Raw genomic sequence first — 12,802 nt, 5'->3', positions numbered from 1 at the left:
AATAGTAACTTAGAGAAAGTGCAAGATGCTTTTTCAACAAGGAGAAATCCTAACGTCCCTCAACCCTATCCACTCCAAGTCAACAGATGGAGAAGATAAGGTGGAACAGTTATCCATGGGTATAAACTATGCTTTGGTGGGTTCTGCTTGTTGGCTTTCAGAGCCAAAATTCAGGCATTTTGTACATATAAATATATATAAATATTTTTGCTTACTTATGGAATGTTTGTGCATGCGTTGGGCACCAGTTCAAAATGATGAAGGATGATTAAGGCTAAGAAAATGAAATTCATTGCAAAGCTATAATTTTGTTTAAATTTTTCTCCTTTGCAAAAGGAGACTAAAGCATCTTCCCTGTAATAGTCAGCCACTGTGTAATCCCCCATCAACACCAATTCTAGGGAAAACTACTCAGGACCCAGTCCCTGAGGCAAAAAGCTAGGACCTCGTCATTTTAGCTCAAGTAATCCACATAATTAACGACGTAAGTAAGTAGAAAAACTCAATGTTCCAAAGCCTTGGACCTACTGACACCTGAAAAAGAAAAGGCATTTTCTAAATGGGAAGGCATAGATCCAGGCCTTCAAGCATACACGGTAATGACGTAACAATTTGCAAAGGGCTCCAGCTCTAGCTGAAGGGGCTACGACATAGCTGGAGAGTGCTGTGCTTGCTCCTCGGACACACAAAGCAGCTCCTAGGAAGCCCTGCCAGCCTCTCTGTTGCTGCTGGGGGCATCAGCATCTTGCAAATGCTCTGGTCTAGCAGGGGAATGAAAGGAAGCTGGGCTCGCAGCAGCTACTGTTCATGCAACATTTGACCTGCAGAGTTCCTGCCACACCTTTCCTTATGATACTAACTCTGACTGCCATATAAACTTACAAGGCATAATGAAGTTGTCACTACTCATCCTGTCACAATGAAAGCTGGCATTGCCTGAGCAGAGAGCTTGCAACAATAACACCGTTTACTTTCAGGTATCTCTGTGGAGTTTCTTCAGAAATAGAAACTGAGGGCTGGACATTTGTTTTCTATGTTTCGTGTTAGCCTCACCCCCACCAGGATATTAAGACTGGTAAGACCCAGCCACGCCACACATTCAGTCTGCAGAAGGATCATCTCCATTCCCTGCTGGGACAAGGAGATTTGAACTCATCCTCAGGGTCCTGCATAGCCCAGCATTACCAAAGACTTACAGCGGTACAAACCCTCCCCTTCCTCTTGAGCCTCTGAGGCTTCCAGTTGTAACCTACACGGTTGTAACCTTTGCTATTCTCTTTTCCAGGATGGAGATGCTGTGGACTGCCAAGTGAAAACAGGCGCTTAAGAAACCTGCAGTTTGTCACTCATCTTGAGGCTGGCAGGCAGAGCAGGACAGGTGGGGTGGTCTCCAGGTTGTACTGCAGGCAGAACCACTGAGGTGCTGGCTGTCCCTTTACTTTCCCTGCAACCAGGTGAGATCTGCCTAAGCGTACTCCAAAAATCAAGACGTTGGTGGAAACAGAAAGCTGTCAGCGCATGGATTCTCTCTGGGCCAGTCAGTGATTTACCAGCCCCTGCTGATTTGCACAATGGGCATTTGCAGTGCCTTGGCATCTCTGATGGTCACAGCAATTGAAATCATAGAGTTCTGAAATTCATGTTCATGACCCTTTATATAAACTGGTGAGGTTTATACTGATCATTACATCAATCAATTGCTCCATTCCTCTTAAATCAGCCCAAGTCATTCTTTCGTAAAACTTCTCAGGAAATGCTAAGCTTGGAGACCAAAAATCAGTTGGTCCCTAAAGCAACGTGGTTTATGTCCTGTAAGGTAACACAATCCTGTCTGTTTCCATCACTGCTAACCTTTAGAATACAGAGGGGTTTTTGGTGATTGAGTTCTGGACTGAAATCAATAATGTGTAGAGAGCAGGGCAGTATTTCACCTCCATATCAGTTCTCTCCTGTTTCAGCCACACTTCCCTCTCTCTTCACTGCTTCCCAAAGCTTTACTGCCTTCAGATTCCACCAACGCCAAACTGTAGCAGCTCAGCCACAGGCACCAGCACGTGACAATGCTTGTCCTCTACAGTGACTCAGAACAGGTGAACTCTTTGGGCTTGCTCTGTTTTAGTGATGTTTAACTTCTAGCTGTAACTGGACTTCTTTCTTTTTGCAAAACACAACACTATGTTATTTTGATAAACAAGTAATCTGCTTAATTACAGCTACTGCAACAAGCCCTTTGTTCTAGTGAGAAGAATTCCTACAGAACATCCCGCAGTGATCATGCGAAACACACAGCTATTAGTGAATTACTCTCTTCCTGCCAACTGTGTGCCAAAATGAAGTTCCAAAATGACCTGAAAAGCCTTGACACTTATGAAAGGAAATCAAACAAATTGTTTTTTGTTATCCACTTAACAGTCCATTATGTCAGACTTTAAAGCAACATACAAGACAGTTGAAATCAAGGAAACATATGACTGTTATGTTCTTATTTCTGACCTGTATACCAACCATGGCAGTTAAGATGTGAGGCAGTATTAATTCACTCACTGTTCATGTATAAAATGTTTCATCTTAGTTAAAAAAAAATAATGAATCAGTGTCATGTTTTTCCATTTTAAATGTACTCATGTATTTGGTTTCTTCTAATCTTACTGCGTTCTATGGGGGATCAAATCGCCTTACGCTTCAAAAAGAAAGAAGAGAAAGAAAAAAGTCTTGACCAGTTCCCAGTTCCTGGCTGCCTGCCTTAAAGGTCTTGTTTGTCAACATGCCTATCTGGGATTCGTGTCTTGGAACTGCTTCTTTTAGCACACTGTGAGGACAGCAATGATTCCTACAAGGTGGTTGGCACTCTCAACCACAGCCCACGGTACAGACTTAACACTACTTGTACCAGAATTGAGTAACTCCAAATAAGGTACTTGTACCAGAATTGAGTAACTCCAAATAAGGTACAGAGTTCTATGCAATGCCCACCTGGGCCTGCTGAGCTATCTCAGCTCGTGGCAAGCACTGAGCCCAAGCATGACTTTACAAGATGACCCTGTTTAATGAATAGCATCGAGAGACAACTAATTTAAGTTCATTTCTGGTGTACAGATACCCACAGGGCATTCGCATATGCAATTCTGTGTCAGCGTTTCTTGTGGCACTTTCTGCGGAACGTTTACACATCCAGCTGCTACTAGGAACAAAGTTTCCACCTCTCTAGTGGCATCACTTGGTGTTTTTGGATAAGGACAGCACTGGTGGTGTCAGAAGTTCCTTCCTTTGCTGTTCCAGGTGTGGTATTTTCTTCTGCTTACCTTCCACCTCCTGCCTATGCCACCAAGAACATTACATCAATGGGAGGGTGAGGTGTCATCCAAGCCCAGAAGCTCCTTTACAAGTCTTTCACCAAACTGTGCGCGGCTATACCTCGTCACGTGGTAGGCCTCTGACATTTTGTAGAGGATGTAGGCATTGTTTATAGCAATGCTGATGGCAAACCAGAATACTTGCTGCCAGGTCTTGTTCGGCTTGTGGGAAATAAAATACCTACCAAGAGAAAAGGCAACAAACAAACAAATAAACAGTATTCAGCCATCACTTTCATCTGAATGCAAGGAATAACCCTAGAAGAGGATTATGCAAAATAGAAGCAGGGCCAGTACTTACTGCCAAGTGCAAGTATGATCTTCAAGAATTCTGTACTTTGTATTTGCAATCATTTACAGTTAGTTGCCTGTCTCTTCAGTTTTGGAAATTTCTAGCAGTGTCCTTGTTTCAGGAGACAAAACTTCAGCAGCATTCACCTCTGCACACAGCAAAAAAAAACGAATGCCATGCTCCTAGAGCATGCATGTGACAAACGCCCAAGTGCTGGGAGCCACTGGTCTAAATCCCTTAAAACTGTAATTAAAAGAAAAGACTCAGGCCTGTTAGAATCATAGAATTACCCAGGTTGGAAAAGGCCTGAAAGATCATCAAGTCCAACCGCAGCCTAACCATAGTACCCAAACTCTAACAACCCTCTGCTAAATCATATCTCTCAGCACCACATCCAAACGGCTCTTAAACACGTCCAGGGATGGCGACTCAACCAAATCCCTGGGGAGCCTATTCCAGTGTTTAACTACCCTTTCTGCAAAGAAGTGTTTCCTAACATCCAACCTAAACTTACTTTGGTGCAACTTGAGGCCATTTCCCCTTGTCCTGTCACTTGTCACCAGTTTAGGGAAGGCTGCTGATGCCTCTCCTCTCAATTATTTCAATTGTAAGAGAAAAATTATTTCTGCTGTTGTCAACAGTATGTGGGAGGATATGGGGGCAGAGACAGAGCACCTCCTCTCCATAAGGCAAGAGAACTAGGACAGACTGACAGCCTTATATTTAGGTTCTGACTAATTCTAGGACTTCCAGAATATTCTCTTCAGTCATAAGATTTTCCACTTTTCCATTTTCTCTTTTTTTTTTTTTTAAATCTACTACCTCATCTCTTTCTTTGTGCTGCTTTCCACACACCAAATTCTTGCTACTTTGCTCAGATTAACTTAGAAAATCTCTGCTGCTTTTTCTCCTCAGTATCTAGCTCATGAAATCGTCTGCACCTCACTACTACTCCCACTGCCAAGCTTCCCCGCTGCTGTTCTTACTTGTCTCTGTTTCTCCATTACATTAAGAGCTAGCAATGAGCACACCAAAAGGAATCCAGGAGCCCAAATATCTGTACTCTGCTCTGCCAATTCACCTGGATTGGCTCTGTATTCACAGCTGAGCATCTTTTGGCTCAGGGTAGCTCAAATATCACCAAGACAGATCCTCACCTCCTGCTGATAGGAGTGGAGAGCTGAGCTATCCTGAGAGACTTGGAGACCTTTGCTGAATTCTCAACTTAGTCTTGAATTTGATGTGGCCAAGAACACCATCAGCCTCTTGGCTCATCTTCCCAGCTTCTCTTACAAGTCATTTTCAAGAAGCTAAGAACATAAGACTCATAATTTTCTTTTTTTAGACTGGTAGGTAGGTGGGTAGAGCCAAAAGGAGACTAGCAGGCCTTACGAGATTATTCAGAAGGTGAACGGAAGCAGTAAAAAAATGCAATGTGCTTAATGATGAGTGCTCATTCATCTCTGTATTCCTGCAGAGATTCCCTACAGCATGGCTAGCAATGCAGCTCTCACCACTATGCAGAGGCAGATTCTGGTCTTTGACTGGAACAAGAGTTTTGACAGAAATGAATTAAGTCAAAGCAGGACTGTGCTCTCAGCTGCAGTTCCACATGGAGAACTCAGTCCAGCCATGGGGAAGGATTGAAAGAAATAAACACCCTCACACCCAACCCATTCTCACTTACTTGCTGTATTTGTCGTCGTATTTGCAGATATAGCTAAGGTGAGCAGCAAATGCTTCAACCGCCAAAGGGCATGGAATTTCTCCGCTTTTTCTCTTAATTATAACCCCTGCATCAATTAGAAACATAGCAGTTTTAAATCCACATGATAGGTGTGGCCATTGAAAGATACAGTTTACATACACTGAGCATTATATAATACAATCTTGCAAGTTTCTGTCCCAAAATCAGGAGGCGGCCCCTCTGTTACCTGCAACAGAGATGCTAATTTGACCAATTTTTTTCTTTGGTAATACACTGAACAAGGGAAAAAGGGAGATGAATCAATATTTAGTTGGAGGTGACAAGGTGTTAGGGAGACAAATGTTCTCACCGTATTTCAGGTAAAAACCCACCACCCTAGTCACACAGCAGCCCGCTACCAATAGCGTATCAGTCTCTCTTCTGTAAGTTCACAGTGAGTTGTGATCAGCTCTAGAGCTGTGACTTGGTATTTCCTGCTTTGAGCTCTAGCAGTCCTAAACAGTGAAATGCGTCCCTTCCTCAGATCTGCCCCTGAAGACCAAGAGCAACAGGGTTTCCCCACTCCAGTGGGTGCTACTTGGCAAAAAAAAACGCAAACTAAACCAAACCAAATACAAGAATCGCCTCAGTTTGTTCCGTGTGTCTTTCTCCGAGCTTCTTCCAGTGCTACCACAGTATTTATGAGCCCAATACTCTCATAAGAAATTGCCCCAGCTCTTTGCTTTGTGACTCCAGGCTGCAGAAGGGAAGGACGAATGGAGTAAAGTTGAAGTACCTTATTAAGTTGGTTCCCTTGTTTCCATGTTCCTTCAGCATTTGACAGTCAGGTCTACAAGGCATGGGCCACCTCTTGCTCCATGACTACAGCTGACTGCCTAGGGATGATCCTTACTTCCTACTGGGCACAAGAGTGTTTTTCTCCAACTCTAGAGAAGCAAAGGCTTGGCTGCATTCTTTCTCAGCAGTGTTTCAGTACAGATCCTAGGCTTCCTCACTTCTCCATCCTTCAAACTCCTTCCTTCAGCCAACTCTTTTACAGCCATCCCTAAAATGCTCCTCACGTTTTGATTGCAGACTTCACCATTTCATTCCTTCAGCTGGAAGTCTCATTCCATCCATAATCTCCGTCAAGCCCCCCGCACTGTCCTAGCTGGCAGGCTCTATTTTGAAGCAAGACTTGTGACATATATGAAATGTCACGTTACTGCTGAGCCATGCAACAATTTATTTGGGGTTTTTAAATTCTGATTTTCCATGAGTCCAAAACAATATCACCTTTAAAACATTCAACACTCTCACCTCTTCCCCTCCAGAATAGGGCGTAAATGTCCCCTCTCCTCTCCCCCTCCTCTGGCGAATTTCTATTTCCTTTGCAATTTGCTTTGTATTCACAATCCTTAACAATGCATTGTGACGGCAGCTACGTGGGCACCACACACTCCCTCTCACTTTCTATTATGTTCTGCACAACCGTTCCTCTGTACTGAGAACATTAAGTAGCTTCATATGCACATTATTTTTATGTCCTCCAGGCAGCCACAAGGCTGCCCCTCCAGGGAGGCAACTGCTGGAGCTGGGTCATTCCTAGCTGCAAGACTCTGTGGCAGGAGGCCCCAAGCAAGCTGACTCACCCGCACCTCTGATGAGTTATTTCCCCTCCTGGTCCTCCCTCGGTATCACTCTGCTCAGTCCTTGGCAGCCCTTCCCAGGGGAGCACACCGCCTGTGCTGCAGCCGGCGCCTGCCTGCTGCTCTGGTGCAAGCTGCTGGAGTCAACTTTAGGTTTGGATTGTTTCACGTTCCAAGTGCCATATGACTTTTGATCTGGATGTACATTTGTTACGGTTCTTTCTCAGAGCTGCAGACAGCTTAATTTAAGCTCAAGGCTTAAATTTAAGTTCAAGGCTTAATTTAAGTTCAAGGGCTTGCCCTCGTTCCATCTATCCCTCTTGCCATACCTGAATACAACCCCATAATTTCAATCTCACAAAGGATATGTGTAAATTTAAGGTTATAATCCTAGAGCTTCCCTGTCCTGAAACATATTTTTAAACATTCAGCATCTTAACCCAGACTTTCCAATTCAGAATTAGATTTTTTTCAGGAAACAAAGATGTCATCACAAAGGCATCCCTCGCTCCATCTCCAGGACTAAGAACAACACTGGGACTTGCTTATCAAAGCAGTGTACACAAATGCAGTGCTTTCACAGCATCTCCCATCTTTTCATTGTTCCCTCTGTACAATCCTCAAGACGGGGTGGGCAGAAATGGCACAGACAGCAAGGAGAAGCTAATGTGAGTTTCCCAGGGAACTGCAGCATTTGATACTGGCTGTGTCAGTAGGATGTTATTAGCACCTAGCTCCCGATAGTGCCTTCTTGTCATTACCACTGTCTCCTCTCCAGCTGCCTCTCCATGCTCCCCTTGTCTCTCTCTAGCTTTCTATCTAGTCCACACTTGTAAGTGTTAAACCCTACATCTACCTTTTACCACCACCAGTCACTGGTGAGATGCTACCACGTCACTTACAGCTTTTTGGCCCTTGCCCTCTGCACGTGTAGCTCAGACTTCATTTTCCATCATTAGCTAACTTTTAACATATAAACAGTTTCTAAGTAGAGCTTAAGTAGAGCTGGCATCTGTGAAAGCTCTTCTCAAAAAGAAGCTCCTTCTCAAAAGGAGAATATGTTTTTGCTTAAACACAATACACTTGAAAGAAATCGGCCCAGCCCTCTAATAGCTTGCAAAGGAGCTGATGCTTCCAGCTCTGCATGCTGCCAAAGCCCTAGGATTTTCATGGTCTCCAGCAGGCTGGGAACACCACACAACACCAGGGACCCTGAGGCTCCCCATTCCCTCCATAGGCCAGAAAACCCAGGATTCCCTGAGTACGTGGTCATCCTGCTGTGCAGCAATTGAGGTTGCTGCCTCCACTGTTTTGCATTGTTAAAAATAAATAAAAATAAATAGGAGAGGATTTTTGTTATTTCTAGAACACAGCCCTCAAGATGTGTGCCAAGCAGGCTCCAGATCTTGAGTGGAAAACAAAATGCAGCCATGTCCCCCAGACAGGAAGGTCTGGACCAGCTTATCACCTGGTCTACATTAAGAGTAACTTTTTACTCTCTGGGAATCCTGATCTCTTTTGACTTCTGTAGTACTGAGACCAAGAAAAATTCAACTCAATTTAAAGCTTAAGGGAAATTAAAAGAACACTGAATTTTGGTCTAGGTAGAAAAATTGTACTTTATAGCAGAGTAAACAGGACTTTTTTTTTGCAAGACTAAGGGAGTAAGACTCACCCTTTAGCATCCAAGATGATGTATTATGACACACTGTTTCAAAACATCTGTAATAAACAGCGTGCTGCATCTGTGAATAGCATTCATAGGTAACTGTGACAAGAGTAACTGCTCTCCCATTGCCTCTGGCTTAGGTGGGATTTGCCTTCCAGGTATATGCAAGGTTTACCTTCCCTACTTTCCTTTAAATTGCAATACATAGCTCACTATATTAGCTCCACTCACCTTTGTTCTCATGCTAGGTTTTGCTTTGTCCATCTCATCTTTTATGTTTTTATGTTTTCTTTTCATGGCCTCTCCACTCTCACTAATGTTTATGCTCAGGGTGGAAATGCAGTTTACTATCAAGTAATCCCGCGGGCTCCATTCTCTATCTGACTGCTCCATGTAGGTTTCACTCCCATTTACTCCTTACTCCTCTCCCACTTAACACACTTGCTCAGCAGGTCTGTGCTTCAGGCTTACCTCAAGGTAAGCCTTTCTTCCTCCTCCGTGTCTCCATCATTTAGAAGGGACTATGGTGGTCAAGTTGCCTTCATCAACTCTTACTGCACTGACTTCAGAGATACCAAATTAGAGGCAAGCAATCTGGTCTCATACCCTCCTGCTGAACCTCCATCTGTTCTCAGATCTTCACCGGACACCCCAGCGTAGCTCTGAAAAGCCCTCTCAGTTTTCTGCTCTGATTCACCCTGAACTATCTTGGCTGTCCCAGCATGTGTTTGGTGAGCACTGTATTGTGCAGGTCTTGCCCAACACATGCACAAGTCCTAACCAAAGAGCCTTAAACCACCTTGCACTTGAAACCTACAATCCCGCTCAGGCTACAACCTGCCCAAAGTCATTCACAGACAGAACTACTCGCACTGCTGTGTGCTGCCTGGGAGGGCCACCACCAACTGCAGCCTGCTTGTGGCCCCTCTCTGAAAGGGGCAATTAGCACTGACCTTCATAAAGAGAACAGTTTTCTAATGAGCTCTCTTTTCAGTACCATTTATGCATTACAACTGCAGGCTCCATGCTAGCACAGACTATTTGACATTTAGTGATAACTCTTACACATCTAGCACACTTGACAAAGTGCATTCAGGAGGCAGCACAAATCCTGACAGTGACTGCTCTCATGGGGCAGCAGTGTTCCAGAGACTGGCTTTGGAAGCATTGCTGAAGTGTTGCTTCTCCTTCATGTGCCATGCCTTTGGCATCAGCTCTCAGACACCAAGCTCGCCCTGTCACCAAAGCCCACCTACTGCATAGCTGGTGGTAGAGATAGATGGTGGTGGGGCTCAGAACGTGAGCAGGCGTGATACTTGTGAATTGGTGGCTTTACATTTAGTGGTTTGTCTCAGGCAGTTCCACATAACTCTGATTAATAAAACAAAGAGAAACTGAAGCAACATTTTCACTGATGCTGATTTTCAAGGAGTTAGGTGGTCGCGTTGCATCTTATAGTTTCTAAATGGTCTTTAAAGTATTTATGTATTTTTGAAATTGAAAAGATTTTAGTCATCAAGAAGCTTTTTTGCCATCATTTGAACTGTTCAAGTTACCTGTTTTTGTTTCTTTTCCATCAACTGCTAAAATCAATGTAACGTAACAGCCTTAATTTGCTTCTGGCAAAAAGACATTTGTTTGTGACTGTATTTCTACTGGACACGATACATTAATTGTAGGACCTACTCAGTTCTAAGTACATCATGTCATTTATTAATTTTTCTACAGCAGCAATCCCATGAGATGTTTTGCAAATGTGACTAGTATAGCACCATGCCATAACACACCCCCTCTCTGACCACCAGCAGAAATATCATCTTTATACCTAAAAGGCTGCAGTCTTTACCAGTACAGTCAAAGGATGCTGCATTAGCAGTAAGCTTTTAACCTTTGCATAGGAAAATATAATAGCTGTAAGAAGACACAAAAGGGCAGTCATCACTACTGCAATCATTTCTCTAGGATATTATGATCAAGCTCTTTGTTCAGGCTTATAATCAAACTCCATGACTCATCTTGCCCTGTCACTTAAAGCATGTGCACTTTCCACATGAGCAGCAGGAATATTGCTTACCTTGTTGAACCGGTGAATAGGCGTTAGTCAGAAAACGGAAGTGCCCTTTGTTGTACCAGCAGATCAAGGACATGTTTCCCTTCATTCTTATTCTGTATTGTCCTCTGGACTGGGGAGTGTCAGGGTTGTTCAGCATGGATGGAGGTAGGCCTGTACAGTCGCTCTTCCTGGCGCTCAGCAACCCACAGCAGTAAATCTCTGCATGTGAAAAAAGAACTCCCTATCAGCAAAACATCGCATGGACCCAAAAAGCAGGAGCAGCAGAACAAGTCCAACTGACCCGACTAGAAAACAGCTTGTCCTACAATGCTGTAATCCAGCAAACACATCAGCCAATTGGCCTCTGCCTGCAGTACCTAACATTTGTGTCCATTCTGAATGGTTCTGGAAACTGAGACAAGTACAGAAAGCCTGCTTTTAAGATGAAATGTACTGACATTTCCTGCACAGACACAGTGCAGCAACAAGGAGAAGAATGCAGGGTGTCTTCTCAACAATGACATCTATAAGCCATGTAATATTCTTCACAACACGTTTTAAATTGGACTGCAAAATATAAGCAGTGATATGTATAATGGATCAGAATTTATGATCCAAGAGAGTCTTCGATTTTTAACTGAGAGAATAAATTGTGGAGGAAGCAAGGAGGGAAAGAAAGCTGTAACATCTTTGCCGTTAACTGAAATTAATTCTCCTACATTGCTCCTATTATACTTTTCATAATATACACAGCCGACAAACTCTGGTTTAATCTGCTGCTTCACTGTGCCATCCAGTTCTTGTTCTTTATCTTGGCATTTCTTGTACCTGAATAATCTGGTTTGTTAAAGAAATCATGGATAAGCAATTAAGACTTACTGAAACCATGGGTCAATGTCAAAAAATATGCATGCTCTAAATGATGGAGAAGATGGAAACACAAAGTTTCATGAGAACAGCTTTTAGGGAAAGGAGATAAAAACCCTGCGGTAGGTTTTCTTTGGTTGGTCATCCGGTTCCCACCAAGCCACACTCTCACTCTCCTCCTCAGCAGGAGTGGGCAAAAACATACAGTGGACAAGCTCATGAGCTGAGATAAGCACAGGTAGGTCATTCATCAGTTACTGTCAAGGACAAAACAGACTTGGCCTGAGGAAGATTAATTTGACAACTGATAACAGAGTAGGATTGTGAGAACTAAAACCAAACTATAAGCTCCCCCCACAGCCCCTATTCCCAAGCTCATCTTAGCTCCCGTTTCTCCTCCTGAATAACATCCAGTGCTACAAAGTATATCTCAGTTGCAGCCAGGTAGGAACAGACAAGATTTTGAATATCCATTAATAATGAAAATGCTTGAACTTCTCACTGGGTCATGAAATAGTAATGGTCTGCTTTCAAGGAGAAGGAGATCTTCTCAGGCAAGTTAATTAAACTCGAGGAAATTCTGGATAGAAATTTCCTCAGTGTCCCTAGGCTTTGCTTTAACCCACCTGCGTAGAGAAAATGGATGGGCATGGAAGCAGGTGACATCTGTGCACATCATTCATATGGCAGCTGAGGTCTGTGGTAGTCTGAAGCTAATGCGTCAGCTAAGACTGTTTAATCAATTTTCTCATCAGGCTTAATTTTCCACAACGGATAATTGGATATCCTTAAAGGGAAAATGCTGTGACAGATTAGAGTTTCAGGATCCCAAGGAACACATTACCTGTTGGATTTCCACTTACATGACCCTTTGGCTTCTGTCTGTAATGATGCAAGTTCTTGAGGGCAGCAGGTGTAGCCTTTGCCCTTGGTTCATATAGAGCTTGGCATTCTAAGCATACTCAGTAGCTAGGGCTCACAAACATTACAGGAATACTGATACAGTAATAGCAAATACTCAAGGATTCATCTAGCTTTTGTGGGCACACCTATGAGAATCTAAGACTTTTCCATCTGAAGCGTAAGACACGTCAGAAGAAGGTCAACCAACACAGCTCTGGGGCTGCTTGATTCTGAAAGAGGAAGACCTGATTGGTTATTTCTAAGGAAAGAAATCAATCTTTTGAAATCTATAATTTCCCTGTACAAAAGACAAGAAAAGCCTCATGGCA

At 43.4% G+C, this 12,802-nt stretch overlaps 1 protein-coding gene across 1 annotated transcript in view; it reads right to left on the bottom strand.

The window, feature by feature from the left end:
- Nucleotides 1-12,802, bottom strand: part of PGBD5 (piggyBac transposable element derived 5) — a 62,343-nt gene continuing 49,541 nt past the window's right edge. The window contains exons 5-7 of the mRNA XM_072331607.1: nt 10,725-10,922; nt 5,333-5,438; nt 1-3,534 (exon numbers count right to left, since the gene is read on the bottom strand). Of these exons, the coding sequence (XP_072187708.1) occupies nt 3,339-3,534; nt 5,333-5,438; nt 10,725-10,922 (500 nt within the window). The 3' untranslated portion in view covers nt 1-3,338. The remainder of the gene's footprint in view (nt 3,535-5,332; nt 5,439-10,724; nt 10,923-12,802) is intronic.

The sequence above is a fragment of the Excalfactoria chinensis genome, chromosome 3 (assembly GCF_039878825.1).
Source record: "Excalfactoria chinensis isolate bCotChi1 chromosome 3, bCotChi1.hap2, whole genome shotgun sequence".
Taxonomy (NCBI): Eukaryota; Metazoa; Chordata; class Aves; order Galliformes; family Phasianidae; genus Excalfactoria; species Excalfactoria chinensis.
The sequence above is the reverse complement of the archived record's forward strand: the minus strand, read 5'-3'. Positions and strand labels throughout refer to the sequence as shown.